The 26830-nt window shown below is 46.6% G+C and overlaps 1 protein-coding gene across 2 annotated transcripts in view; it reads right to left on the bottom strand.

Annotated features, from left to right (window-relative positions):
* Window positions 1-19614, bottom strand: part of ROR1 (ROR family WNT receptor 1) — a 135350-nt gene extending 115736 nt beyond the window's left edge. For both annotated transcript variants that reach the window (XR_016469389.1, XM_031603776.2), the window contains exon 1: window positions 19280-19614. Coding sequence is in view for 1 of the 2 variants with exons in the window: in XM_031603776.2 (XP_031459636.1) it covers window positions 19280-19391 (112 nt within the window). In the remaining variant the exon portion in view is untranslated. The remainder of the gene's footprint in view (window positions 1-19279) is intronic.
* Between the last annotated feature and the right edge of the window lie 7216 nt (window positions 19615-26830).

Here is a 26830-nt window from a genome sequence, read left to right as displayed (position 1 = left end):
GGCCTCTGTTTTCTGTATAACGACAGACTACTTATTTTTCAGCACAGACAAGCCCTCATATCTGGTATTTAACTTAGATGTAAACTAGTCCCAGCAGAGCTACTCCTCTTAATGGCTCACACAACTTTGGAAGATGGATTTTTTTTTCTCTGCTCTTGGCCTAGGCTCATCACTGATGTATTAACTCAAAACGACAGTGAGCCTAAGTCTATTCAGTGGTGCGGGTTGGTGTTGAGTGATTGGGCTTTTTGGCAGACTCGCACTACTTGGAAAGTCAGGAGTGAATCAAAGACTATTACAGAGATACAGAAAAAACATTAGAGATTCTGACATACTCAATCCTTTCAAAATGTTTGATGTTTTGCTGTTCTCAAGTGACTCATGTGATTAATAAAGTAGATGTATTTGTCATCTCCTTGGACAGAACTACAAACGTACTTTGTTACGAGGAAAGACTAATAGGCTTTCAGAGAAACACCGCAGGTGAATACCACCCACAGCACTGCCGGCCTCCCCCAGCATGCAGAAGAAAGATGTGCAGGGCAGCAGCATCCTTCCTTGGCTAAGAAGTCCCAGGAGCAATGGAAGATGGGGGTTTCAGGACCGTGCTTTACGGCTCGGGTCTGAAAAGGCTCTGTTGTGTGTGGGCTCTCATAGAAGAAAGCACCTCGCTCTCCACCAAGTCTTAGGTGAGAAATAATTAAGGCGCAATGCTATTAGTGCTTTAATTAATGTGTATATTTGTAAACACTGGAAGAAATAGGACAGGGAGTTGTCCACCGATTATTCACTGAAGTCTGTTCTCTAGGATCTCTGTTGAATCACCAGATCAGCCGGTGGCAGACTCTTCTTGGCACCTCACTCCCCAAACCCATTCCTAATAGATGCAAATCTCATCTCTTGATTAAGACCCCAAGCAACACAGATTTCACAGCCTCTCAGGACTGTGAAGGGCTTTATTTTCTTCACCCTGTTAAGCTTTTTCTCATATCTAAATCCAATCTCTTCTGCTGTAAAGTATTCCCAATATCACTTGTCCTAGCAAACACTGCAATTGGGAAGAAGCTGTCCTCCTTCTCCTGCCTCTAACAGCCTATTTACCAAAGGCTTCTCCTATCTGCTTTTTTATTTTACTTTACATGCTGATGCAGCCCCAGCTCAATCAGTCTGTCCTCGTGGGTGATGCCTTCCTCGCTCCTCAGCAATCCCTGCTGTTCTCTCTGGACTTTCTGCAGCTGACCCATACATTCCCTAAGATGTGCCTCCCACCGCCGGGCCCAGCACCGCTCCGGCTGTGGTCTCACCCAAGCCAAGCAGCAGGACAGACAACTTCTTATACCCACTGGTTCTGCTGCACCAACACAGCCAAGCACAACATTTGCCTTCTCCTCACAGTATAGCACTGTTGACTCTGCTCCATTTCCATTCCATGAAAATTCCCTGATCGTTTCAGAAGAGCTGCAGTCTAATCACATTTCAAATCTAAGATAACACCTCCTTGGAAGCTGTGTTTCCCTGCAGACCCCAGGAGCTCCCCATGGCAAGCCATGGTTCCAGCCCTGCCCTCTCTCTGAATGGTTTCACCAAGGCCAGGTGTTGGCGGATGGCTCCTAAGAGCAGCACATGAGATGTGACAATGGAAGCTTACACGACCTCTAGATACTTCATCTGCTGCTCTCCACGAGGCTCAGTTCACTGCTGCAAGAGGAAATGAGTTTGGTGTGACAGGATTTGTGCTTGACAAAACCATTTTAGCTTTGCTATTTATCTCCTTGTTATCTCCCAGCTGCCCGCAAATAATTTATCTGTTGTTAAGCAGATTGATGTGCAATTCCTCAGCACTCCTTGCTAACAGGCTTTATGTTTTTCCAGTTTTCCAGGCCCTTCCATCAGTGAGCAAAGACAGCAGTTATCAGTCCTGAGATTGACCGGGACCAAACAGCCCAGAGGTTTGTTACAGAGCTGACACGAGCAATCAGAAAACATCCCATTTACACACACATTCTCTTGATTGCTTATTCCAGACAGAGACCGTAGTCCTTACAGCTTTGCATTCACTGTCTATGCTTTGTCATGGCAGGGCAAAGAGCAGTAGGGAGAAGAAAAAAAAAAAGATATCAGGCACATTGCCCTTCAGTTTCACCTATTGAGAACTGCTCCTCTGCATCAAATCCCAGGCCAACAGGCTCTTTTTCTGCTGCTCTCATCACCAGTTAGAGCCTGAGTCCCGTTCTGTGTGGCAGCTTTGCTCGTTTTGTTGCTTTATGTTTGTCACAAGATTTTGTACTCATCTTTGGTAAACTCAGTTCCAGTTTCTCAATGCTTCCCTCGTGTGCCTGAGGCCCCTACCTCTTTCATTTGCACCTCTCATCGTTCCTGCATAATAAGAAAACATCTTTGCATCAGAAATACAGCCTCTGTGAAGAGCCACAGATTTCCCTATGTACCTTTTAGAGTTGCTTCCCACTGGATCTTATGAACTCAGCGAGTCCACTAAATCACAGTATGCACATATGTGCCAGGTGGAAAAGACACACACACAGCCAGGGCCCCAAACTACTGCAAAAATACAGAGCTTTGATCTTAGAATTTTGTTAAAATAGAGGCATCTGGAAGAGAACATCCCTGGCTTTCATTCCCTGCTCTGGGCTCTCTCTCTCAGGATCTCAGAAAAGCTATTAAACCCACATTCCTCTACATGTATCTAAATGGAGAACACACATATCTAACTCACAGTGTTATACAGCAAAAAAATTAAAAAAATGTTTATAAACACATCTGAGATCTCTGGATCAAACCTACTCTAACAATTGAAAACTTCTGCATAAGCTTACCAAGAGGCAGCAGAGAAACAAAAATTGGGAGCGTTGTATTTCTTTTAGATGGAACATTGGAAAGATTTGCTTCTTTCTGCAGCTTGCCAAGCTGCAATAAGAACCATATTTTCTACATGAAATTTAACACCCCAAAAGGGACCGTGAAGGACCAGAGGGTCTCCTGTCCCTGTACACTTATTACTGTGAGCTCCGTGAGCACATGGAAAGAACACACTCTAACTTGCCCTCCTGGATGTAAATACAGAGAAGTGCCTTCATCTGTATGCTGAAGCAAAGAAAAAAGACCTACAGGTCTTCTTAAATGAGTAATTAAAAAGTGGCAGAAGTATATGACTGCGGTACATAAGTTCAGGCATATCATTTTTTACACACTTTATAAATTTCACTTTTTATGTCCATTTTGCTTTCTTTGAGAACTCAGTGAAAAAAAGATCCAGCTCTTCTGACAAACTGAAGTTATTTAGTTACTCCCAGTTCTGATTCAGTTGGTATCAATGGTCTACACTAAATGTTATCATCAGTCAAGAATATCTTTCAAGAAACAATACCAAAGTATGACACCTGTTCAAAATATGCTTTTTATCTCTCTTCTGCTTTCCATCATGCAGCTTTACGTACTACAGCATCAGATAAGCCAGAGAAAGTGAGCACAGACATTAACTACAATACAGAAACTGTGCATGTTTCTCTATGATGATGCCCAACCCACCAAGCACCAGCAGCTGCTCCAGGTCCCAGCAGGGTGAATCCCAACAGATTACAGTGAAGTATCACCTCCAGCCAGAGTTACTCAAGACTGCAAGGACAGCAAGTCGGATCCCTGCAAGGCAATGGCCACGGCTTCCTACCCCCAGCAACCTGTGCTCATAGCAAACCGCAGCTGTGGGCATGCTGTGCAGACAGCAGCCTTGCTTTGAAGGCTTCCAGGCACCAAAGTGGTGCTCCAGGAGGTTCACATGAGCCATAACTCTGCTGTGCAGAGGAAATATACAGCATCAGGCACCCAAGGTATCTCGTGCTTTTACAGAGAGCAAGTCCAACTCATTCTTGCAGAGTTCAGTCTGTGTATTTAAAGCAAACGCTGAGGAAGGCTCTCTCTTTTGTTTATAAGAGTTTGCCTCCCAAATAATTTCTAAGCGCTCATCTCTAAGGACAACATTTTCCAGCAGCTCAGCCCTGTGGATGCTGAACGGATCCTCCGAGAAGGGCCCCAGGGGACGTGAGGACTTCAACATCATCACTGCTCCATCACACAACGCTTGGCACCCGGCCGCCAGCACCGTGGGTTCCAAGGAGGTCACTGCATCAGGGAACGTGTGTTTATACTGCAAGAGCCAGCTTCAGCATCACACCTCAGTCACCCTTCTGTGGTGCCTTGCTGGAGAACTATGAAGTGAGATCAAGTCTGCAAGAAAATCAGGACTGCACAAGCAGAAGGACGAACAAAAGCTGCTCTCATGCTGGAAAGAACCCTACCTCCCCCCCTGCCACCCTTCACTCCCCAGCTACTTTAAGAAGTTTAATCAAAAATATATTTATATATATATATATTGGTTTGAATATATAAGGTTTGGTTGAACTCAACTGCAATCTCGGACAGACTAGAGATGTTAACTCCTCTGGCACCCTGCCACCGAGAGCACAGTGCCAACCTCTGCCGACTTCCAACAGGAAATTAAATAACTGCTCTGTTGGAAATACAAACCCATTTACGGTGGTCAGACCTGCATTTTCCAAAACAATGACAGAGTTTGTGTGCTAGGAAAATCTGTAGGAAGATTTAGCCAAACGAATATGAAACAAAGCCTTATGAAAAGGTGTTACACACCGCGCTACAAATTACAGCCTTGTCAGGTGTATTTCCTGTCCTGGGGCATAACTAGGAACACTTGGATGGGTCTTTATGGAGTATGGCTGCACATATACACACAGCCCACAGCTGGAGATTAACAGAAGAACTGCTACATTCAGAGCTTGCTATATTCTGTCATTTACCCCTGGAGAAGTGTGGTAGGCAGCTCCAGAGTGCTGCTGGATGCTTGGCAGTCCTCACTTTATTAACCTGTTAATGTGACTTTTGGTCAAACCTTTCCCCTGGGCCGCTCTTCCTTCTCACACTTCATTTCATGGTTAAGGCAAAGTCCTGCTGCAATGAAAGACATTGCCACTGACATCCCTTCCTCTGAGATTCAGACCATAAAGCTACCAGAGAAAGGAAGCTGGGCCATACCAGGCATTTGCACAGCGTGGCATACATCTTGTGTAAGCCCTGCAGGTGCTACCCACAATAAAAACAATACTAATAAGTACTATTCTTTAGCAAATCTGAGTTTCACCTTCGCTCCTGTCACCCTGCTATTGGGACTTTCCCCTCAGTTTGATACCACCAGCCCCAGCTCAGCACAGCTTACCTACCTGCTGATGAAAAGTCCATCCGTGGCACCCCCTGTAAATAGCCCGATGTTGCAGGTAGAGATTTTTTTGTCCCCTGTGAACTCCTGGCACCTTTCAGAGGCATATCCTGCACAAGTCCCTTGGCTTGAATGCAGCTGGGGAAGCAGCAACACATTTGCAGGCAGCAGAAAGGCAGCAGCAGGGATAGGGCCTGGAAGGCTCCCTGAGCCCATGGCTGCCCCACGACAGCCCTGCACTGGTCAGGTCTCACTTGCAGGTCTCATCCTCACAATTAAAAACAATTCCAACTCTCACTCACTTAGGCCCTGATCCAGAAAGGCACTCAAGTAAATATCTCGCTTTAAACACAAAAGTAGTTCCATTTAAATCAACTGGATGTCTCCACTGTTTACAGTTACGATATATGTTTAAGTGCTTTGCTGGATTGAGGCCTTAAGCAGAGATTGTTATTTAACACTTTCTTCAGTGCATCTCGCCAGCTCCTGGTGCCTCACCAAACTCATCTCTTTTCCATCCGCTGCATCTCCCGTTGTTTCCTGAACAAACACAGATGTCCCCAACTCTGTGCGTATAGCAGTAATCTAGGAACCAGCAGATATCACATTAAAAAGCAAGTTACTGTTTTCAAAGCCTCAGGACAAGAGTGAATAAAAGATACTTACTGTCAATAGAAGAAAAAGGGCAAACGCAGGCAGTGCACATACGCTGCAGAACAGAGGGAAAATCAAACCAGGCCTGCAGAGCTGGAACAGCTTGAGGCATTTTTCATCACCACAGCCACTGCCTCCATAAGGAGATAAGCAGGAGGAGCTCTCACTCCTTGCTTTAGCAGACAAAGCACCAGATCCTGCCATAAGACTCACCCAGGAACATCTGCAGCCACAGTGCATGGAACAGCTCTTCCATCAGCAGCCCAGCATTCCCAGCAATGTGCTGCACAGTGCAGCTCCTCCACCAGCTCCTCCTGCAGGCACCCCCTGCTGCAGTCACCCACAGCATCCCCAGCACTGGGCGACAAAGCAGGGATGCCCCAAAGCCACGTGGGCTGGATGCTGCAGCATCACCACGGTTGGACAGAGAGGCACCGACAGCCTCAGCCCCTGCTGCTCCTCCACTGCTGCAGAGAAACTCATCACACAGCAATGGAATTGTTTAAGTAACCAATAAAAGGGCTTCTTTTCAATCAGAGCTGAAGGAACTGCTGAGGCAGACCTCAAAACAGTCAGCAGGGGATGACTTTGAAAATGCGGGGCTCCCAAGGGCCGTGAAAACACACAGAGGAGAAAAGAGTTTAGGAAAGAGGAAAGAAACAGCATGAGGAGGAAGAAATATCATGTGCTCTGCTAGCAGAGCTTCTTAATTAAAAGAGCACAACTCTGGCTCAGCAAGCAACATTACTGTGCATCCCTGCAACAACACACATTTGTTTTAAAGGCATACATTCCTGTTCTCCAAAATGCTGAAGGACCCGCATTCATCTGGCTACAGTATGTCAGAGAGCTAACGACATCACACAAAGATAATCTCTGGAAGGCTGTGCTGTTACTCATATATTGAAACATAAGTAAGATATTATTGGTTTGGAGGCTGTCAAGGCTCTTTGTGTGCTGCAACAGAAGTCGAAACGAGACATTAGCCAGCCCCAAGGAAAAGTTCCCATTGGACACCAGGAAATCCAAAGCCAGGAATCCTTTGGGGGTGTTGACATTACTTTTCTAAACTAAATCATTACAAGCATAGTTCCCATTCGCATAAAGATAATTTTATTTGAGATACAAAGCTTCTACTATAAACAAAGTTTCCGAAAGAAAAACAGGTCAATGGTTTTAGCTGACATGCCAACATTAAGCTGCACCTCTCTCACTTGCTAACGCCATTCAGAGGGTTTGGGCACGTGCACATCTGTAATTCTGCTGCCCCCCGCTACCTTCTCCCCTCAAAACATAAACTGCAACAGATGGATTTCTTACTTTTATTTTTAATAACCCCAGCCTCTAAAAAAGCCTGGAAAGTAAGGAAAAAAGCACCAAAACCTGCACTGTCATTAGTGTGCCTGCACTGTGTTAGCCCAGACACGTCTCTGCCTGGAAACAAATTGACTGCATCTCTTGGTAAATCAGTCACACTGTGGGTAATATACCAACCATTCCCTAGATTAAAGAATAAGCATCTGCTTATAAACACAAACCAACTGAAGAGCTGCCACTGCTGCATAACTTCATGCTATGCTGCGTTTCTCTGCTGTTCATCATGTGCACGTAAGAACTGAACTATACCACGTTTCCAGCACCAGACCAGGATGCTCATTTAGGACTACAGCTGCCCCATGCTTTTGGCACATGTACAACAAAAACCCAAACATTTAAATGCTTTTTTGGGGTAAAAAAATGAATGCAAAGTGTTTCATGGTTCAGTTATGAGTAACAACTGCTTCTCGCCCGTGCTCTGTAGGTGCGCTCTGCCTCCCAGGTATTCTGCATTAAGCAGCACAAGCTCTACAACACGCTTAGATAGTGAAGAGATTGGGAGGCTTGCTGAACCAAGAGAAGTGGAAACTTTCAAATCATGGACTCTTCAACAAAGACAACTTATTACCAGCATTGGTCACAGTATGTATTTATTCTGCATTTACATTAGCATAAGGAAGAACAGGTTTGTTCAAAATATCTCTCTATAGCTTCAAAGTTTCAATTAAGCAAAGCATATCCCAAAATTAAAGGGATGTTAATAGAAAACATCCAAGCAGATGTTGGCTGCCATAAGAATACATGAAAACCCAAACAAAACCCCAAGGCTTTGAATTGCCAGCAGAAATGATTCATCAGAGCAGCTCTGCCCAAAGAGCACGCTGCTCCCCATAGAAGAACCCAAGTGAAAAGGCCCAGGATAGAAAGGGGCTGCCAGAGCCTCACCTGCCAGGTACACCCCTCTTCCAGGGCATTTTCACCTGGGCTCACATCCAAAATACACCACAGAAGCCCCAAATCCCAGAACATCAAAGATGAACCTCACAAAACATCCAAAGTGTTTCCTGGTTTGGCTCAAACTGGTAAGTTCTGCAGAATTCAAGCACGGATCACAGCTGGTGTAACAGGAAAAAGTCACTTCAAGCTGTTTTCCCCTCCACTTCTCTGAATAAAGTTTGATAGATTTGGGTGAAACAGAAAAATCCGGACGATTATAAAAGCCCTTCTTCTACATACACAAAAATCACTCCTATTTCAGAGTTCTGAAGCGATGCAAAAACCAGTAAAGACCAAAGAAGCCACAGGGGAGGTGAGAAAGCAGGACCTGTTTTCCAATCAAGAGTTTTAATTTAAATAAACCACATTAAACATTTCCTTCTTTCTTTATTTATATGCCTCCGAAAGGTGAAAAATAAGTTCATGCTCAGAGAGCTCCTACTGCTCTCCTTGAATTGCAATTACTAAATATAGGCTTCAAGAACTGTTCCAGTTAGCATCAGCTTTCATCAAATATTACAAATGCCTTCTTAGCAAAGATTAATTTAAAATTTAAAAACAAAAAGTGCTTGTTTCGAGCCACGCATCCAGCCTGCAAAGCATCTCTAGTAGGAATAAAGAGTATCTAATTATCAGGAGCCAGCTGAGCTCTGTGCTCTTTGCCACCAGGCAGAACGAGATGCCTTTTCCATTTCATAACATATATTTCTTTTCAAAAAGAAAAAAGAAGTCAGGGTTGGTAGAGGGCATGAGAACACGTATGGAAGAAGAAAAGAAACCATTTGCATCTGGCTGTTCATTTTAACCCCATTATGGTATGAAAGTCATGCAAAGGAGGCTGGATAATATTTTGTTTAGTGAAATCAAATACCCCCCAAGCAGACACTTTCCTGTATGCAAAGCGTTTGCTTTCTCCCTCCCCCCAAAGAGCAGTGCAAGAATAGACCCCGTTCTCTCATATGGCCCTTAAATGACAGTCGTCTTTCATCCCTGAAAGCTGAGACAGCTACACCTCGCAGCGCGGATCAAAACCTGCCTGCTCCCATGGCATTTGGGCAGGAAGCAAACGCAACACTATATTCTGCCTGAAGACAAAATTCAAAGTATTCACATTTCACACGTCCTGCAGCGGACACCTCACAGCTTTGGGAAAAGGGGCACGGGCAGGACTCAGCTCTCACCCTGTGCCAGGCACATTTCCTTTCACAGAATCAAAGAATGGCCAGGGTTGGAAGGACCTCAAGGACGATGAATCTCCAACCCCCTGCCACACGCAGGGCCATCAACCTCCACATTTCATAGCAGCCCAGGCTGCCCAGGGCCCCATCCAACCTGGCCTTGAACACCTTTAGGGATGGACGGGGCATCCACAGCCTCTCTGGGCAGCTGTTCCAGCACCTCACTGCTCTCATAGTGAAGAACTTCCCCCTGACATCCAACCTCAATCTTCCCTCCCTCAACTTAAAACCATTTCCTTTGCTGCACAGCCCTGCAGAAGCAGCAGCACACAGCCATCACAGCCCATCTGAGCGCAGGAGCTGAAATACTCTGAACTTCCATTTCTTCAAAGCACTACGTGTGCTTTAAGTCCCAGTGAAGTCAATGAGAACAACTGCACTTCCCTGCTCCCAGCACCAGGTTTTCCAGGACACCCCATCCCAAAATCACTTTCCATAACAGGGCTGTGCTGATCACTGCAACGTGAAACGTGCCTGGAAAAAAGCAGCAGCATTATCTGCTATGAAAAAGAACAACTGGAATGGATTGAATACTGAAAATGAAGATAATATGTCAAGGTGATCTTTCAGTTTGCTTTCTGTACCTGGCAGCAGATTATCATTAACCACACCGAGTTCATGCTAATGGTCTAAAGCAACATCTTTAAGGTGATAACATCACCATGCACACGGGATGGACCTGCACTGCACAACATCACTTCCACATTGAGACCTGCTCTCTGTTTCCCTCAGAAGTCCCAAGAAAAGCGTACAGAGCGATTCCAGAGGCCGAAGTTAGGACAGATAAACTTTTTCAAATGGTGAGATAGGTCACTTTTTACCTCTTATTTAAATAAAACTGACATGCTGAATAGCTTCAGACCCCTGTGTGCTTTAATACGTTCCAGTTCAAAAGACACATCTTCAACCCCAGGAACACTACAGCCCTGGGGTTTTTTACATAGCTTTAAGCAAAAACATTTTTTAATGGAAAAATCAAATTTTCAGGTTATTTTATAAGATCCTGAAGAGAACACTTGAGTCAAAGTCAGCTGGAAGACTGTGAGTTCATTAATTTTGGCTGACTGGAAGCTATTGCCCACTGTATTTCCTGAAAGATAGTTGTGGATTCTTTACAGGACTCAGGCAAAAGAATCTGTCTGGCCCTGGTGCTAGCTGGCTATTTTCACCTGCCTCACTTCATTGCTGAGCCCTGGAGGACCGTATCACAGAACCACAGAATGGCCTGGGTTGCAAAGGACCGTAATTATCATCTGGTTTAACCCCCTTGCTATGTGCATGCAGGATCTCTACCACAGCAAAGCTGGCAGGGCTGAGCTAGCATTTCCCTTCTGCACTGAAGTCATCTTCCTGGTGTCAGCACGTCACCATATGAGCACAGCCACAAACAGCAGGATAAGAGCAGGCCCTGAGACCTGACAAAATGAAGGCTGAATTAGCACAATCATCCTTCCAGAAGTTAAGTGTCTTCTCAAGGAGCCCAACACCAGCTCATGCGGGCAAGGGAAGAGAAAGAAGTGGATAAAGCCAGTTTCCATGGGATGGCTCAACAAAAGCAAAAGAAAGCTGAGCCTCCGTATCACCACATAACAATCCTTCGTAATATTTCAAGTGACTTTACAGTTCTGACAGATAGGCACACAGACACTTCCCAGCAAATTACACTGGATGTATACACACGTAATCCCCCGCTTGCAAAGGAGAGACAGAATTCTTCCCCCTAGGCCTTTTCAGTTATTACAATTAGTCCATGTGAAGTTACCCTTGATAATCTGCTGAGATAACTGCTGCCAAAGGGAGCAGCACAGCCGAACCTCTGACAATTACAGGGTTTGGGCAGGAGATGGCTGTACAGCTGACAAAAAATATCTCAAAACTGTGCAGAACCCTACAGGCTGCAATTTCCCCAAATCAAAGGCAATGGCAGCATTGTTCTTGCTAGGATGACCCTTGCTGGATGCGTGTCTGCGATGCCTGGGGCAACGAATCCACTCATTCACTGACACCACAGGAAGAACGGTGCCAGCTAAGACATTTGTGCTTGCAGGCAGGCTAAATCTCTGGGGAAAAAGCAGGGGCTGCTCTTAGACTTACTCATGGCTGTTAAAAGCTGGATGGGACTGTTATTCCAGAGGTTTCCCCGGATAATCATATTGCACGCCTAAAACTTTGTCCCAGTTCTCAACAGCTCCAAACCCAAAGTCTTCAGAGTGGCCTCAAAAATCAGAGCAGAGCTGAACAGGACACAAGGATGAGGGACAGGTATGTGTGACTTTCAAGCTCCCCAAAACCATTGTAAATTAAAGGCCCTGCATTTCTGGGAGCTGCTTCCACCTGCAGTGCTCACACAAAAGATCACACTGCCCAGGCAACAGCTTTTTGGCAAGGAAAAGCAGCAAGTTTGCTGGTAGCAGCTGGCTCATTTTGTTTTTAATTGAGAAAACCCCTGAAAATTAATTTTATCAATTCTGAGAATACTTTTTCCTCCCCACCCCAGTAACAACTATTGACGTAATGAATTTTCAAGACACATCAGTGAGTTTTCCCAGAACTACTGTGACATTCACAGACCCACAGATCATAGATTTTGGAATCAGACAGTTCTGACCATTGCCAAATCCAGCTCCCCAGTAAGTCCCGCTCGGGAAGGAAGGACAAACTGCTTCGTGCCCAACTTAACACACCTGTATAGACCTGAACAGCACAGACAAAACCAAAAAAAAAACAAAAGCAAATCCATCCCATTTTGCCATTCCCTGGGAATATTCAGCCTAAAAGTGAGCAGGTTTGTCAGAGAGGTCCTCAGATTGGGAACAGTTTGTTTTGCTGCTGGGACAAGCAGGACACCAAGGATCTTAAGAGCAGCCCATGTGGAACATCAACATTTCTGCATATGAAGTGCTCTCAAGCTTTGGGAGCTTCCCGCTGCTGGTCAGGGTTCATTGTACAACCAGTCGTAAGGGTCGGATATATTCATCAGGATTTAAAGAAGATTATGTGAAACAACAACAAAAAACTCTCAAGAACAGAATGTGAGACCATAAATCTCATCCTACAAGCAGTCTCCGAGGAAAAATGGCACTCAGATATCTTCTCCCCCCACATAACTGAAGAAAATCAGGAGAATGTCTTCTTTTGATCCCTGATGAATTAGACGTTTGCTAATGACTAAGATTCCTCTGTAATGAGAGGATGCCTTTGCAGCTTCTTCCCTTGCCTGGGCCTCTCTTTGGAGCCCTTACCTAACAGTAGGGGCTAAAAGAAGCCAAAAGCCTTTGGCATTTCATAGCCGGGCCTCTGACGGCCTTCCTACCGCCCCACACTGTGCTTGAAGTCTGGTTTATGCATGTGTCACATCCTACCTTCCCTAACAGCACGAAGAACACGTGCTCTTCAATGCACAGCAACACATTGTATGCAGAAAATAAAGGGAGGGGATAAATAATGGCAGCACCCAATGCAGGAATGAGCCCTACCTTACAGGACAGCCCTGCTGGGGAGGCTCCATGCTGCCTTCTGATGTCCCACACCAGGTTTCAATTATTCATCTCTTACCCGGCTTTGGATTTACTTATTTGAAAGGATACTATTTTAACAATAAATCTCATGGACAGCGTTAATTAAAAGCCAAAGCTTGCCCTGAGCTGGACTCCCAAAGTCTACAAGAATGTTCACAGCCCATTTATTTATTCCAGTATTGTGTCAGTTATTAAATTACAGTAAATTAAAAACACAGCGACAGACCAATAGCTCAAATAAGTGAGCTGGTTGCATCTCACTTACAAAGGTTGCTCTGACCAACTGCCAAGAAAAGTGAATTTAAAAGCAGGGGGCCCTGGGTTTGCACACAGAGTCGTGGCCCCAGCGATGCTGGCACCCCACAACCAGAAATACTGATGCAATGCAGGGCAAGGGGACTGTACCCCAAAAGCACTACTCCAGAGCAAGCGTGGTGCAGAAAGCATCAGCACCACGACAAAGCTGGGAGCTGCTTTCAGAGAAGAGCTGTAAAAGTAGAAGGAGAAATGACTTGAGATGCAAGAGCCAACGGTCAGAGGCAAAGACTGACCAAGTGCTGCCCTGTGGCCTTCTCAGTGTTTTTAGTGACATAAATCAATTTCCCCAACAAATCAACTGGGAATTAAACAAGTTCACACTGCAGGCAGAGCTCTCCGTGCTCCACTCGTTCTGCAGATAAAGGGATGTTGCTGTCACACTGCTAAGTTCTGCTCGATTTGCCGGAAAGAGAACGTATTTAAACCAACTAACTAAATGAAATCAAAACATATGGAATGCATAATGAACATGGAAAATAAAACGCACAGAACGCTTGTTACTTATACAGTACATCAAAAAGGCTGGGTAAACAAAACAATTACAAAGATAATTCCTTTTATTTGAGGCCAAGTTAATTTTGGAGAAGAGATGTTCAATGGCGATAAGTGACCTTCTTCTGCAAAAATTGGGAGAGGCAATAAAAACTGCTGTAAACACAGTATGGACCCCTCAGTGTTGAGATAGATGGGAACTCTGTAAGGGCATCACGGACAAGAGCAGTGTTCACAGTACAGTGAAGAAGATATCTGTCCTCTTGGCTTTATGGCTCCAATGAAGAGGAAAGCAGGGACAGAAGCTCTGCAACAAGGCCTGAACTAGAAGGGCATCAAATCTCAGCTCTGACCTTACTTTTGTGTCTCCTGGCCAAAATTCTGCTCTCTTCTGGAGGATGCAACAGCAGTCATCTCTGAGGACAGAACTGCTGGAACAGGTTGCCCAAGGAGGCTGTGGATGCCCCATCCCTGCAGGCATCCAAGGCCAGGCTGGATGTGGCTCTGGGCAGCCTGGGCTGCTGGTTGGGGACCTGCACACAGCAGGGGGTTGGAACTGGATGAGCAATGTGCTCCTTTGCAACCCAGGCCATTCTATGATTCTGTGATTCTAACTGAATTTGATGATTAAAAAAGCCAACCTCATGGCTCCTAGTTACTTATTCCAGAAGCGTTCAAGTGTATGGATGTGGAGACTGTAAGAAATGCAACACAAGCATCAGCACACAGCTTCATGTCCAAGAGGCGACTTACTGCTCGCTTTGCAGCTCAGAGCAGCAGTGTGCAGCCACATATTGATTGTATGCAGGTGAGCTGAAAACCTTAAAGCTTCATCCAGTGCAAGAATCCAATGACAATACTGAAGCTCCGTTTAATTTGTTGTGTGAGAAAGACAGGAATACTCCCACTTGATCTCTTGGGGTGAACTGAGTCCAGACTCATTCTTTTTTATTTTTCTTTTTCCAGATGTCTGAATATCTCAAGGACTCCAATGATTAGCAGTTCCATACCACATTAATATTTGCAAAAAAAAACAGTCTCTTGCAAGCTGTTTCAGATTACCAAAACACACCCAGTGCATACTGTTTATTCTTTCTTCAACTTGGTATCAGCTTTTGTTACTAAACAAGGATATATGAGTGCTTCCACATCCACCAGTCCTGGGAGGACATTGAGACCTCTGTTATGTTGCCCTTCTCAACACTTCAAACTTACAAGGACATCCATCAGTCCAGCCTTGTCACAGCACTCCAAAATTCCCTGCACCACCCTGATGTCTCCCTGTTATCCAACAATCCTTATACTGCCAGCAGTACCTTATTACTTCCCTGTTTTTATGTCAAAGCCTTTGAGAAGAGCAGCCCTATTACCAGGCACTCCAATTCTGTTCACAAATCAGACAAAAAGTCTCTGGAAGACTGTGGAAGTCGCTTGAATTGAAGACACTTTAATGCAGCACATATCATAATAACTCCTCCATAGCATTAGGGCTAGAGGAAACAAAACAAAATAGTAACCTGCAGCCTCTGCCATCAACTGATCCATGCATGACTGGAAGCATTCACACAGTTTACATCATTTAAAGAAACACAGGAAGGCGGTGCTGTACAAGGCCTTATTAGCAAGCAGCCTTGCTCCCAGGTGCTTCCATGTTGGGCACTCACAAGCTGGGCTAATGAATGATGAGCTTTCCCCCTACCAACAGCATCCCCTCTTTTACCCAGATGCGGCCAAAAGGCTGAAGCACAAAGACAGGTTCTCTTCAGAGTGCTATCAGTCCAACAAGAGATGAAGCACCGGATGTGATGTTAAAAGGGCTCTTGCAGAACGTCTCACTCACTGCATCACCCCATCAGCTCCCCTTATCACAATGCCTCTGAACCCTCTGAGCTGACCTGTGCCTTATGCCTTCTGATGAGGTTTGGAAGTGGTCATCACCTCCCTAAGTTAGGAGAATTCCAAGGTCCTCCTGAGCTGAGATTAAAGCCATGCAGATAACAGAATCCCATCCTGCACTCTGACCCTTGCAGCCCAGCAGCCCAAGGAGGACAGTGCCTTCTCCAGGCAAAGGCACAGGAGTTATCTTTCCAGAGGAACTCATGCTGTGAATCTGGAAGCACGATAATCTCAAGCTCCACGTATAAGAAAAGCACATCCTCAGCTATTTCCAGACTCTGGAGGGAACGTGTGACAAGGTTATAAAGTTGTTGAACATTTTCCCTCACTAATCTCTGATCTTCCATTTCCCATGGCCGGTTGCTGCACTGCTCCATGCTGTCCCTTCCCAGCCCAGCTAGCAGATGTGCAGAGTGCTGGGATGGGGCAGCACAGCCCACAGCCCCACAAGAGAGGGGCATGGGGGCACAGGAAGGACTGGGAAGGATCAGTTTCCGCAGATGACCTGACCAGCTTGAAAAAAAACCTTTTAATAAAATGCAGGCCTCCACCAACTGTTGTCTCAAGATCTCATCTCCTTATGAAACTGCACCACTGCACACTGGGATGGCTACATCCTACCGTAAAGGTGGTACCAAAGCCTTGCTGCAGAGTGAAAGCATGTCCTTGTACAACGCAACACATCAGCAGCACTGTAATAAATGCACAACACCCACACCAAGTTCCCAACATCTATGCTCAGACTCCTCAGTACTGTGCCCTGCTCTTGTGCCTTTATTTCTTACTGTTGTTAACCTTCCCTGGCACTGAGGTCAGACATCTCCTGCCTCTGGCTGAGCACCATCTCCAGTCTGTGAGACAACCACAATGTGGAGAGCAGCTGCATTTACTTACAGGCCTTTTAAAGAGTTCTCCACGCCGGGGCTCTTTTCTGAGCCTCAGAAGATCACTGCATTTCCCCACGTGTTTCCAAGAAGCAGTATCCAGTGTCACACCTCAGGGAAGCTTTTCTCCCCCTCCATTCTTTGCCTAGATTTAGGTATTTGTGCTTAACATCCACACTCAAGCTTTCAGATGCTTCTCAAGCCTGATCTAATTTGCAGCCTTCAAGTTCCTGCGCATACACAATTAGCACAGCAGTTCCAGCAGACCTTAATTACAGAAACAAACAAACGACCCGAAGATCACCTGTTGATACCACAAGGAACTTCCATCAAGAAACTTAAGACTACAATCAAGGTCGATGAAACAATCTTCTCTCATCCTTTCAGAGGCAAGTCAAGGAAGTCAACAGTTCAACTCTTTGAAAGGGCAGATAATAGCAGGACAAGGGGAAATGGTTTGAAGTTGAAGGAAGATTTAGGTTGGATGTCAGGGGGAAGTTCTTCACTATAAGAGGTGCTGGAACAGCTGCCCAGAGAGGCTGTGGATGCCCTGTCCATCCCTGGAGGTGTTCAAGGGCAGGCTGGATGGGTCCTGGGCAGCCTGGGCTGCTACGAAATGTGGAGGTTGGTGGCCCTTCCTGCAATGGGGGGATTGGAAATTCATGATCCTTCGAGGTCCTTTCCAACCTGGGCCATACTGTGATTCTGTGAACAGCACACTGCATCACCTAAAGCATCACCTCGATATCTGCAGTTTTACTTCACTCTCCTAAAGCATTTTAATACTCCTCAGGCTTCTTCTGCTGCAAGTCATCACAAAGGTGATACTGAACAATAACAAAGCTGGAGAGGTAATATCTACAGTCATCTCAGATGCTGCAAAGAATAAAAACACGTCCAAGTTAGAGAGTTGCCATTCCTTGCATCCACGGAACTGGTGTGGTTTTAATCAGAATGCTGTTGGGCTGAGCTGTGAGCACCCTTGGGAAGACCATGCATTACAGACAGCACCAACATACAAAGAAAAAATGTGCTTTTTGTTTTGTTGTGCTCTCTGCAAGGGAAGGTCACGGACAAAAAAAGGAAGCAGGGAAACGAGGGGGAAAAAAAAAAAAAAAAGAAGAGCTTTTGGAAAGCAACACAGCAGAATAGTTTTGGTCTGAGATTTGACAATCTGAGCTCAGTCTCACAGAATCCCCTCAGACGAGCTGTGACAATGGCTGCTCAGCATCCTGCCCACAGCACGGCCACATCCCGCCGCTCCCGCACGCAGGGGCGCTTTGTGCACATCTGCAGATGTGCGCTGGCTGCGGGCGTCCAGGCGGGGATCCCCAGATGGGAGCAGCACTGTGCAGGTGTTGGGACCATGCAAAGCACCGCAGGGCTCTCAGTCAGCCCCGCAGCTCCGGGAAGCAGAGGCTACATCCACTCCTGCAGTACTGGGTGATGGCTGGAGGACAGCAGGCTGCTGCCACAGATGGCCTTATTTGACACAGCCAGGAGAAGTGATGTCTGTAACTCATTGAGCTGCTTTCTTGTTTTGTTTTTAAAGGTGAGGGTGAAGGGTAAAGGCCTGAAGGGCTCTGGCTGGAAGGTTTCCTGGGGTGGACACATCCATCCCCACAGACATTACAATTATCTTAAAGAAACTTGCACAATGCTTTCTACTATTGATGTTTTGGTTTTTTTTAATTAGCATTTCAGATGTTTCATTAATTACCCGGATTTTTCTACAAAGCCTAGACTTTAGATATTGGGGAGGGAGGGAGGAGAAAACAGCATAGGGCTGTAATGTGGCCACACAGATGCGTGTCCACCAAAAATATATAATCCCTTCATCCTCCCATGAGTCGATATTGTAATTTTTTTGCCAAAGACGTCAGTTACGATATAAGAAATACTTCAGTGCAGAAAATAATTGTATGCTAACGACTGTATTAGTAGTCATGAATTACCATAGGCGCATTAAGTGAAGTTACTTCGAAAGATCCTTGCCAAGAGAACTCGCAGAGACTGGTTGCGGGGTTTCCTTTCCCTCCCGGCTCGCAGGAGCCCATAAAACTTCACAGCACAACCCAAACGCTCGAAACTTACACTGAAGCGATAAGAGGGGAAAAAAGCCCCCCGCTCGAACAGGCACCGCATCGCCTGCGCAGACAGCCCTCTCTCTTCCACCGGCATTAAACGCGCTCGGCATTCCTTGGAGACGCCGGAAAGCCGCGTTTGACGTTTCCATCCCGCTCGGCCCGGCACCGCGCAGCTCCTCCAGCCCCGCGCAGCCCCGCGCTTCAGCCCGGTCTCCCCTCTCCTTCTCTCCCCGTCCCAGCGCCGCGCGGCCGCTCCGCCCAGCACAGCGCGCAGCCCGTAGGGCTGAAATCCCCACTCGGCAAAGCAGCGGGACGAGGAACGCGCCCTCAAAGCACGGCGGCTGGGCCGTTCCGCGAGGCCGTTCTTTCAAACAAATACGCTGACGAAGTTTTTACGGCACGGCGAAGCATCGCCCCATAGACGCTCCCGGCGGTGCCGCGCTCTGCGCCCCGGAGCCCGGCGGAGTTTCGGAGCAGCACGGAGCCCATCGCCCCGCGCTCGGTCAGCGCACTGCATCGCAGTGCATCGCAATACAGCGCAGTGCATCGCAATACAGCGCAGCGCAGCCTTTGCTCCGCGGCGCCCCGTCCGCGCTCAGCGCAGCCCGCTCCCCTCACGCCGCCCTCTTACCTGGCGTGGTGTCCGCCGGCTCGGCCCGGCTCCCCGCACGCAGCAGCAGCAGCAGCAGCGGGAGCAGCAGGAGCCTCCCGTCCCCGCCGCCCGGCCGGGGCGGCTGCCGCATTCCTGAGCCGACGCCGCGTTACTCCGACATCCACCGCGCAGCGGCCCGGCCCGGCCCGCGCAGCGCCGCGGGGCCGCCTCTCTTCTCCTCTCTCCTCCGTCCGTCCCGCGCCGCGCCCTCGGGGCTGCGCTCTGCCGGCGGGCGGGGAAGGCGGCGCGGGCGGCCGCCTCAGCCCTCACTTGTCACTTTCCGCCCGCTCCGCTCCGCGCGCAGCCCGGCCCAGCCCCGGCGGAGCCCCCGCGCGGCCCGGCCCTGCAGCGCCCCCTGCCGGCCGCTCCGCGCGCCGCCTCCCGCCCCGCGGCCCCGGGGAGGCGCTCGCTTCGCGCCGCCGGGCGCCATTTTGCCCCGCTCGGCCGTCGGGGCTCTGTGGGGAGCGGGTTTGTGGGAAGGCTGGAATCGCCCCGCTTCGATCGTCTCTGCCTCTGCCTTTGCCTGCCCTGTGCGCCAGAGCCTCCCAAAGTGTACCCTGCTGAGCTCTTTGGCTGCACCGCTTTACTTTTAAGATCGTTTCCATTGAAATGAGGCAAAGAAACCACGAGCTCACAGTCTGGGAAAGCGATCTCTCAGCTGCCCTTCACACACAAGTTGAGAGGTTTCTAATTTTCCCCTCAGCGAGCTTAAAACTCGCTGTGCATCTCCTCTTCCTGTCAGTCAGGAGCTCAGAAGCCCACCTGGCACCTGAGGAACTCTTTTCAAGCCTCCCTGCCACAGTGAAATCAACATTTAACACACTCGTTATCTGCAAGGTCGGTCCCCTCTGCCGCCCCAAGCGCCGCTTCGCGCCCGTTGTGCCATGGCTGCGGGCAGAGGGGCGCCGCCAAACAACCGTCCGTGACAACTGCTCTCCGTTCGGAACGATCGCTTCCCCAGGACTCTGAGGTTGGGGGCAGGATTTTGGAAGTCAGAATCTGTTTAACAAGAAGTTAATAAGCAGAATGGGAACAAGGACAGGATTAAAAGATTTTTTTCCTTGTTTCCTCCTGAATCACACCCCCACTCCACCCCCCCCCTCCCCCTCAGGTTTGCTTTCTGCCGTATGAATCTCGTGTTTCTCATCAGACACTAACAGAGCCCCAGGAGGACCAAACCCAGATAAGCGCCTAGCTGTGTGTTAGGGAAGGAGATGGAGGCCTCTCAATTGGCTTCTGACACAAAGAACCAGGAGCTGAGATGGTTCAAGAGCTAAGCTGACAGTTACCTCCTTAGAGCAGAGAAGTTTCTCCCTGTTTAGGACCTCGACCCACCTTTCTGGGTGGTTCTTTAGCACTTATCTTTGCTCCTTAGTCCTTAAAGGACAGGGAACAGAGTGTGCCACAGGTGAGGGCCAGGTCCAGTGATGATGGTCGAGTCAGACAGGTCTGTGGCGGTAGGAGAGGTTTGAGGTCAAGTAGGGAATTCCCTCCAGAAACCAGCAGGGCCCATGACCAGTCGTAGCTGAGGTAATGTTACAAACATTCCTGTGAATAGCACAGATAGGGGCTCAAACACAGTCCCTAGGCAATGGGCTTGGGGCAGGCCCTAAGTAAGCCCAGTCAGGGCCATCAAGACCCATAAGAGCCCTCAGGGCCCCAACACTTACCATGTAGTTACAGAGGAAATGTCAGTGAGAAGGTCAGGCTGTACAGCTGAGATAGGATTTCTGCAACACCAGCCTGGGCTCACTTGCCCTGGCCCTCTAGGGTGACGTTTCAAGTTATTTCTGAGCTGATCTAACTAACAGCAAGTTGACCACAATAAACAGATCTCTGCTTTCCATATGCTCATCGCAGCAAGTCCACTCAGCCACCGATCATGTGGAAAACATCTTCTGATGGGACAAAAGAGAGCAGTGTTCCTCCAGCTCAGCCTCGTGGGCCAATCCCCACTGCTGGGGTCACCTGGGCCCAGGGATAACCTATGGCCAGTGCCTAGGGACACCACAGAAGTCTGTGGCAGATCAGGAAACTGCACATAGATTCCCCAAGTCTTTGGTTTGCTTCTTAGATGTTAGATACAGGCTCTGTGAAAGGGTAAATAGTTTGTAATTAAAAAACAAACCACTTATTTTTAGCTACAAATCTACCAAAGTGCATGCAATTAGCGAATATAAATCACTTCCTGGCTTGAAGACTGTTCAGCACAGCACATAAATGAAAGTTAAAACATACGTTTGGGGAATACATACTACATCTGCTCTTAATCTGCAGCATTTTGAAATCAATACAAATATTCTCCCTACTTTTCCTTGAACATGCTGCACTCTGTCATACCACAGTGGAAGAACTAAAAATACATTAAACAAAGGAACCAGAGCGGACACAGCCCTGAACACCCCAAAAAGAATAATGCAGAGTATTTGTAAGGATCTGATGGCAAGAAGTAGTCAAGGTAATTGCACACTGCGAGGTGGGTGGACAAATTAGAGGCAGTTTCTCCTACATGGTTTGCAGGATGCTGCAGAGATGCGATGCACAGATAGAGGTTGAGGAGGTGGCTCTGGGGAGAAGAGCCCGCTGCTTGAAGCATGACTGTGTGTTTTAAAACAAGGAGAGGCTTGTAGTCAGCGTCACTGAGGAATCGGTTCCTGCAGGGAAAATGTATTACACACAAAATCTTTTTTTTTCTTTTTTTTTTTTTTTTAATGAAAAGATATCTAAGAAGCTGGCTGTCTGGGAATGATTTGTAAGTACAATAAACTTAACAAGAGGATGATAAGCAAAATATTCTAAGAGAACAGTGTCAGAAGTACAGCAAGCAAAGAGAGAGACTCAACAGTGTGTGTTCTTAAGTATTGTGTCACATTATAAGAAAGTTCTTGTTTTCCTTTCCATCTCTCATACTCCCATTAATCTATTCCAGATCTTCCTCATTTCAACCACCGAGGCCTAACAATCATCCTCTGCCCACTTGAAATGCAACTAGAATCAGAGCCCAGTGAGGCTTCCAGGGTGAAAGCTGAAGGCAGGGCCAGGCCCTGCACTGATTCCTAAAATCCACGTACCCACGGAAAGTCCTCATTTAAATCTGAGTTCACCACTGATCTTTAAATGCTGCCATGGTGTAGGAAACAGCAATTGGTGGTACTTATTGAGTACTGGAGACTAACAAATCTCTGTGCTTACGCTGACAACTCTTTAGGGTGGGAATTCTGTCTGGCAGCAGCGCTGACGTTGTCTCAATGAGCGCATCCTTCATTTCCCAGCTGAGTTTTCTGGAGTGAGTGCAGTCCAAATAATGACATATTTCAGTGTGTCTGTAGGAGGAGGGATGCACAGCCCCTCCAGGGCCTCCCTTCATTTGGGGACCAAGAAAGCCAAGGAGTAGGTAGGTGTGCTGGTGTCAGTGTGCACAGCCCTGCTTCCTTCTCAAGCTGAAATGTCTTTGCCTGAAGAGGAAAGCAAAGGACTGGGGAGCCACAGATGGCAGTGGGAGAAAGCATTGCCAGGGGTCGGAGGGCAGGCTGTATCCCTGGGGAGTGGTAGCAGGGAGGACCGGGAGGCTGAGCTCTTGTTCAGATAATCCAGCTCGGTCTGTGATCTGGGAGTACTTTGAAAATTGGCAGCAGGCAATGGAAAAGATAAAGGCAAAAGCCTTGAAACAGACCACAATTCTTTGCCTTTCATATGTGTACTAAGTTGGAATTTTATATATATAGCAGAAGGACTCTGTTCTTTATATTCTTGAATTACATAGCTCCGTAACATGTAATGTTACCCTTCTGGAAGAACATGGGTAATAGAATGGGACACAAACACCAGTGACTACTTAATAACACATGCAAACATGGGGATGCTTATTATGCATTATTTTTGTTGTTATTATTTTCATAACCGCATGCTGACACCCGGCGTTTCATCAGATTCAGTATCCCTTCCAAAGCATTAATTCAACACCCAGACAAAGCGCAGAGCAGGACAGGCAACAGGAGCAGCATGCAGCAGTGATGCTTCCAAGTCCCACAGCTGGTGATTTACACTGAGTTGCTGAGCTTTGTAAGGATCTTTCAATAGGAAAGCATTGCAATTGTTTCATCTCTGATTTCCTCATTACCCCAAGAAGTAAGTCTCCAAAAGCAGGTAATGGATTGAGTTTAGTTTGGGCATGATCAGGTTTGTGCAAAATATGTCAGGTGAAGGCCCTTACTGTCAAAGGGCCCACAATTTCTCTTACAGAGTTTGTTTGCTTTTTGCAAGAGGAATCACTTGACCCAGTCCTCAACAACTGAATTCAGGGAGGAGGTCATTAAAGCAATACTTTGGAAAACTGAACTACCCTCACACTCGTTTGCCTCCAACCACGACTTCACACCATGTCAGACGACCTCACGGGCAGCCCCAGCCCAACGTGTAGTGAGCAGCACTGCCAGGAAAGGGCCACGGCATCCGGTCTGTACCTCCCAATTCTCCACATAAATTAATGGGGAAGTGGTCCCCCAGTCATCACCATGAGCAAGGGAGATTTCACCACCTTCCTAAACAATGTCATCTTTGTTGCCAGGCCTGCAAAGCAGTAAAATACTCCAGTCATTAGGGGGAGAAGAATGTCACAAATTTTGCAAGAGAAGAACAGATTCCAGAATTCGTGGTTTGACAGGTTAATAAGAAGGCCTGCACATTTGCCTTTACAATTTATTTACTTGTAAGCCTGCACTGGGATTTTGTTAGGGATTTGGCATCTTAAACAGGTTTTTATTCCAACATTTCAATTCACCTTTAAGGCTTTCAATTAAGACAAAATCAGTAAAGATCCATTGGTGGAATTTGCATGGAAGTTGGCTGGGGTTGCCAAAAGCATGATAGGGGTATCGGCTTTATAGACTTGTACTGTACTATCTAACATCTTGTATTTTCCACTCATTTTGCATGTAAAACTTTTATTGATATCAGCGTGAGCGTAACGCGCCACTAAAATGGGGACCGTGCCCGTAGGACACAGAATGATGTCAGGTACCCTGGTTAGTTACAGCAGTTCAGCTGCACTAAATCTCCATGTTGAATATTTGGTTTAGTTCCCCCATAAACTTTGTCTGCTGGATTTATATATTTTGGCTCCTTTTATTTTGACTCTGGTGGCTTCATTTGCAGTGGGCCTAAATGACTGCAATCCCACTCACACAGCAACAAATCCGCAGCGCAGTGGGTATTTCTCCTTATATAAATAAAGGGCCTCATCTGGCTAGGTGCTGGATGGACAAACTTGTTCGGGTTTCCAGGAGATCTGAAAGCCCTCTGCACCTCCAGAGAGAAATCCCAGCCCTCACATCAGCCACATATTTGTGGTCATCTTCTACAGCCCTTTGTCAGGATCAGATCACACAGCACAGGGGCTTATCTTTTCCTTTGATCACAAACACTGAAATATTTATTTTCTATTTTCCTGACTGACCATAGCACACTTCTATCTGCAACGTGGATTCTGTGAACAATGATGATGTGGCAGTTTTTCTTCTCTGTGAAATTCAATGTTCACTCATGTGGGTGTGTTTTCTGAAATAAAGCAGTATTTCAGTAATGGCTTCAGTGGGATATTTTAATTCTTTTCCTCTACTTAGAAGGTTTTTTTCTAATCCATTTCAATTCCAGCGAAAACGTCTCTGATCTGATAAAGGAGATGAAGTCACTGCATAGGCTTACTATTTTATTTCCATAAGGTTTGAAAGTTTTGTTCCCTGCAGTGTTTTGGAGCCCAGGAGCATTCATCTGTTTTGTAAAAGGAAAGTTCCATGGAGCAACATTTGGTCACCGTTGTCTGAATTTCATTATTCAGTTCTCCAGACTAGCAGAGGGGAAAAGTGCAAGTTAGCTGGGTCACAGTCTGAAATGTGAGAGCAGTCAACTTTTTCTGAAGTTTATGGGAATGAAAGGAAATTTAATACTGTTCAAAAGAGAGATTTAAAGTTGCATCATGTGAAAACAATTGGAGAAGTTTAATCCTGAGGTCTTGGGTTATTTTGTAACTTACATGACCATTCGTCAGCCTGCAAAGGATGAAGTTGGCTTTGCCTCTGTTAACAGTTGGCCTCTGTTTGGAGTGGCACTGTGATGCCAAAGGAACAAATGCAAGAAATGTTGGTTTTATAGACCACGATTAACTCTTTTCTTCTTTATGCTTTTCAGCTCAAACCCTTCCTGCTCGTCTCCTCTGGGCTGCCAGCACTGATCTCCTAGCACTCTCAGCAACTCGTGCTGACAAGCTCTTTGTGTACAAGGGTTTGCAGAGCTCCACAGTTTCTTAGTTTTAAAATGCTGAATACGTATCCAATATTTAACCTTTACCTCTCAAACTGCTTCAGGGCTCATTCGTTTCTTTGTACGTGGAATAAAAGCAATGGGACTCTGGGAAGTAACTCAATACTTTGTGTTTTGTTATATTTCTTGAGTTATTACTTATGCTAAAAGATGTCCATTAAAACATTCTTTACATCTGTATTAGTTTCTATGTGTTATACAAAACTAAAAATCCACAGAGCTTTATATGTATAAAAATTAGAGATGTCTTCCAGATAATTCTACCACAAACTCCACCCTTTGCAAATCCCTTACTGCTGAGAAAATGCTCTCAAAAGGTGCTCCCTCCCCAGCATCCTGTCTCTCTCCTACCACTGCCAGTCACCTCCTCTCTGGTTTCAGCATCCCACCACTGCCTTTGGTGACCACTCAAGGTCTCTCATGACCTGGATTTAAAATAATGCCAAATTTTATTAATGGGAAAAAAATGAAGGGCGTCAAAATAAAGCAAGCTTGTTTCTTGAAAACTTGTTTCTTATGTTTTTAAATGCTGTTTTGTAGTATTTAATCCCACAACAAGATTAACTTTTAAGAAGATCTCTGGGGTTTGCGTTGGCCTCACTGCTCTGTGCAGCAGGTAGGAGTGCTGGAGCTCAGGGAACGAGACATAGCACAAAGATATCCCCTTGCTTCTCCTTTTGGACTAAATATTCCTGGTTGCCCAGCAGTGCCTTGGTGTCCCCATACAGAGTTTTTGTCTGTATTCTGAGCAGGGTGAGTGCCGAGCTGCTGCTGTTGGGATGCTGCACACCCACAGGGCACAGGGCACAGGGCCATGGCATGGAGCTGCCATACAACCTGACAAGACGTGGCTTAAGTCATGCTGCTTGGACTAGTAGTGCCTGACAAGCTCTTTCCCTTTGATTCTCAGTGATTTTCATTTAGAAGTTGCTTACACTAGTTGTAAAAATTTAACTTTGCATGTATTTTTTCCAGGCAGTGCTTCATTACTTCAGTTTCCCTTGCAGCATGTCCATACAGACAATCACTGAAGTGCAGCGCTGAGGCATTCCCACATCTATTGCTACTACAAACACTGCAGTTGCTATGGAACATATTCTTTGCTTCAAGTTATCCATACGTATTACAACATCTTTTAATAGGACAAACCCACACAGCTCGGGTTGTATGGCCCAAACTCCTGGTGGGAGCTGCTGCTGGGCTCTGCTTTTG

Source organism: Phasianus colchicus, chromosome 9 (assembly GCF_987193195.1).
Source record: "Phasianus colchicus chromosome 9, bPhaCol1.hap1.1, whole genome shotgun sequence".
Taxonomy (NCBI): domain Eukaryota; kingdom Metazoa; phylum Chordata; class Aves; order Galliformes; family Phasianidae; genus Phasianus; species Phasianus colchicus.
The sequence above is the reverse complement of the archived record's forward strand: the minus strand, read 5'-3'. Positions and strand labels throughout refer to the sequence as shown.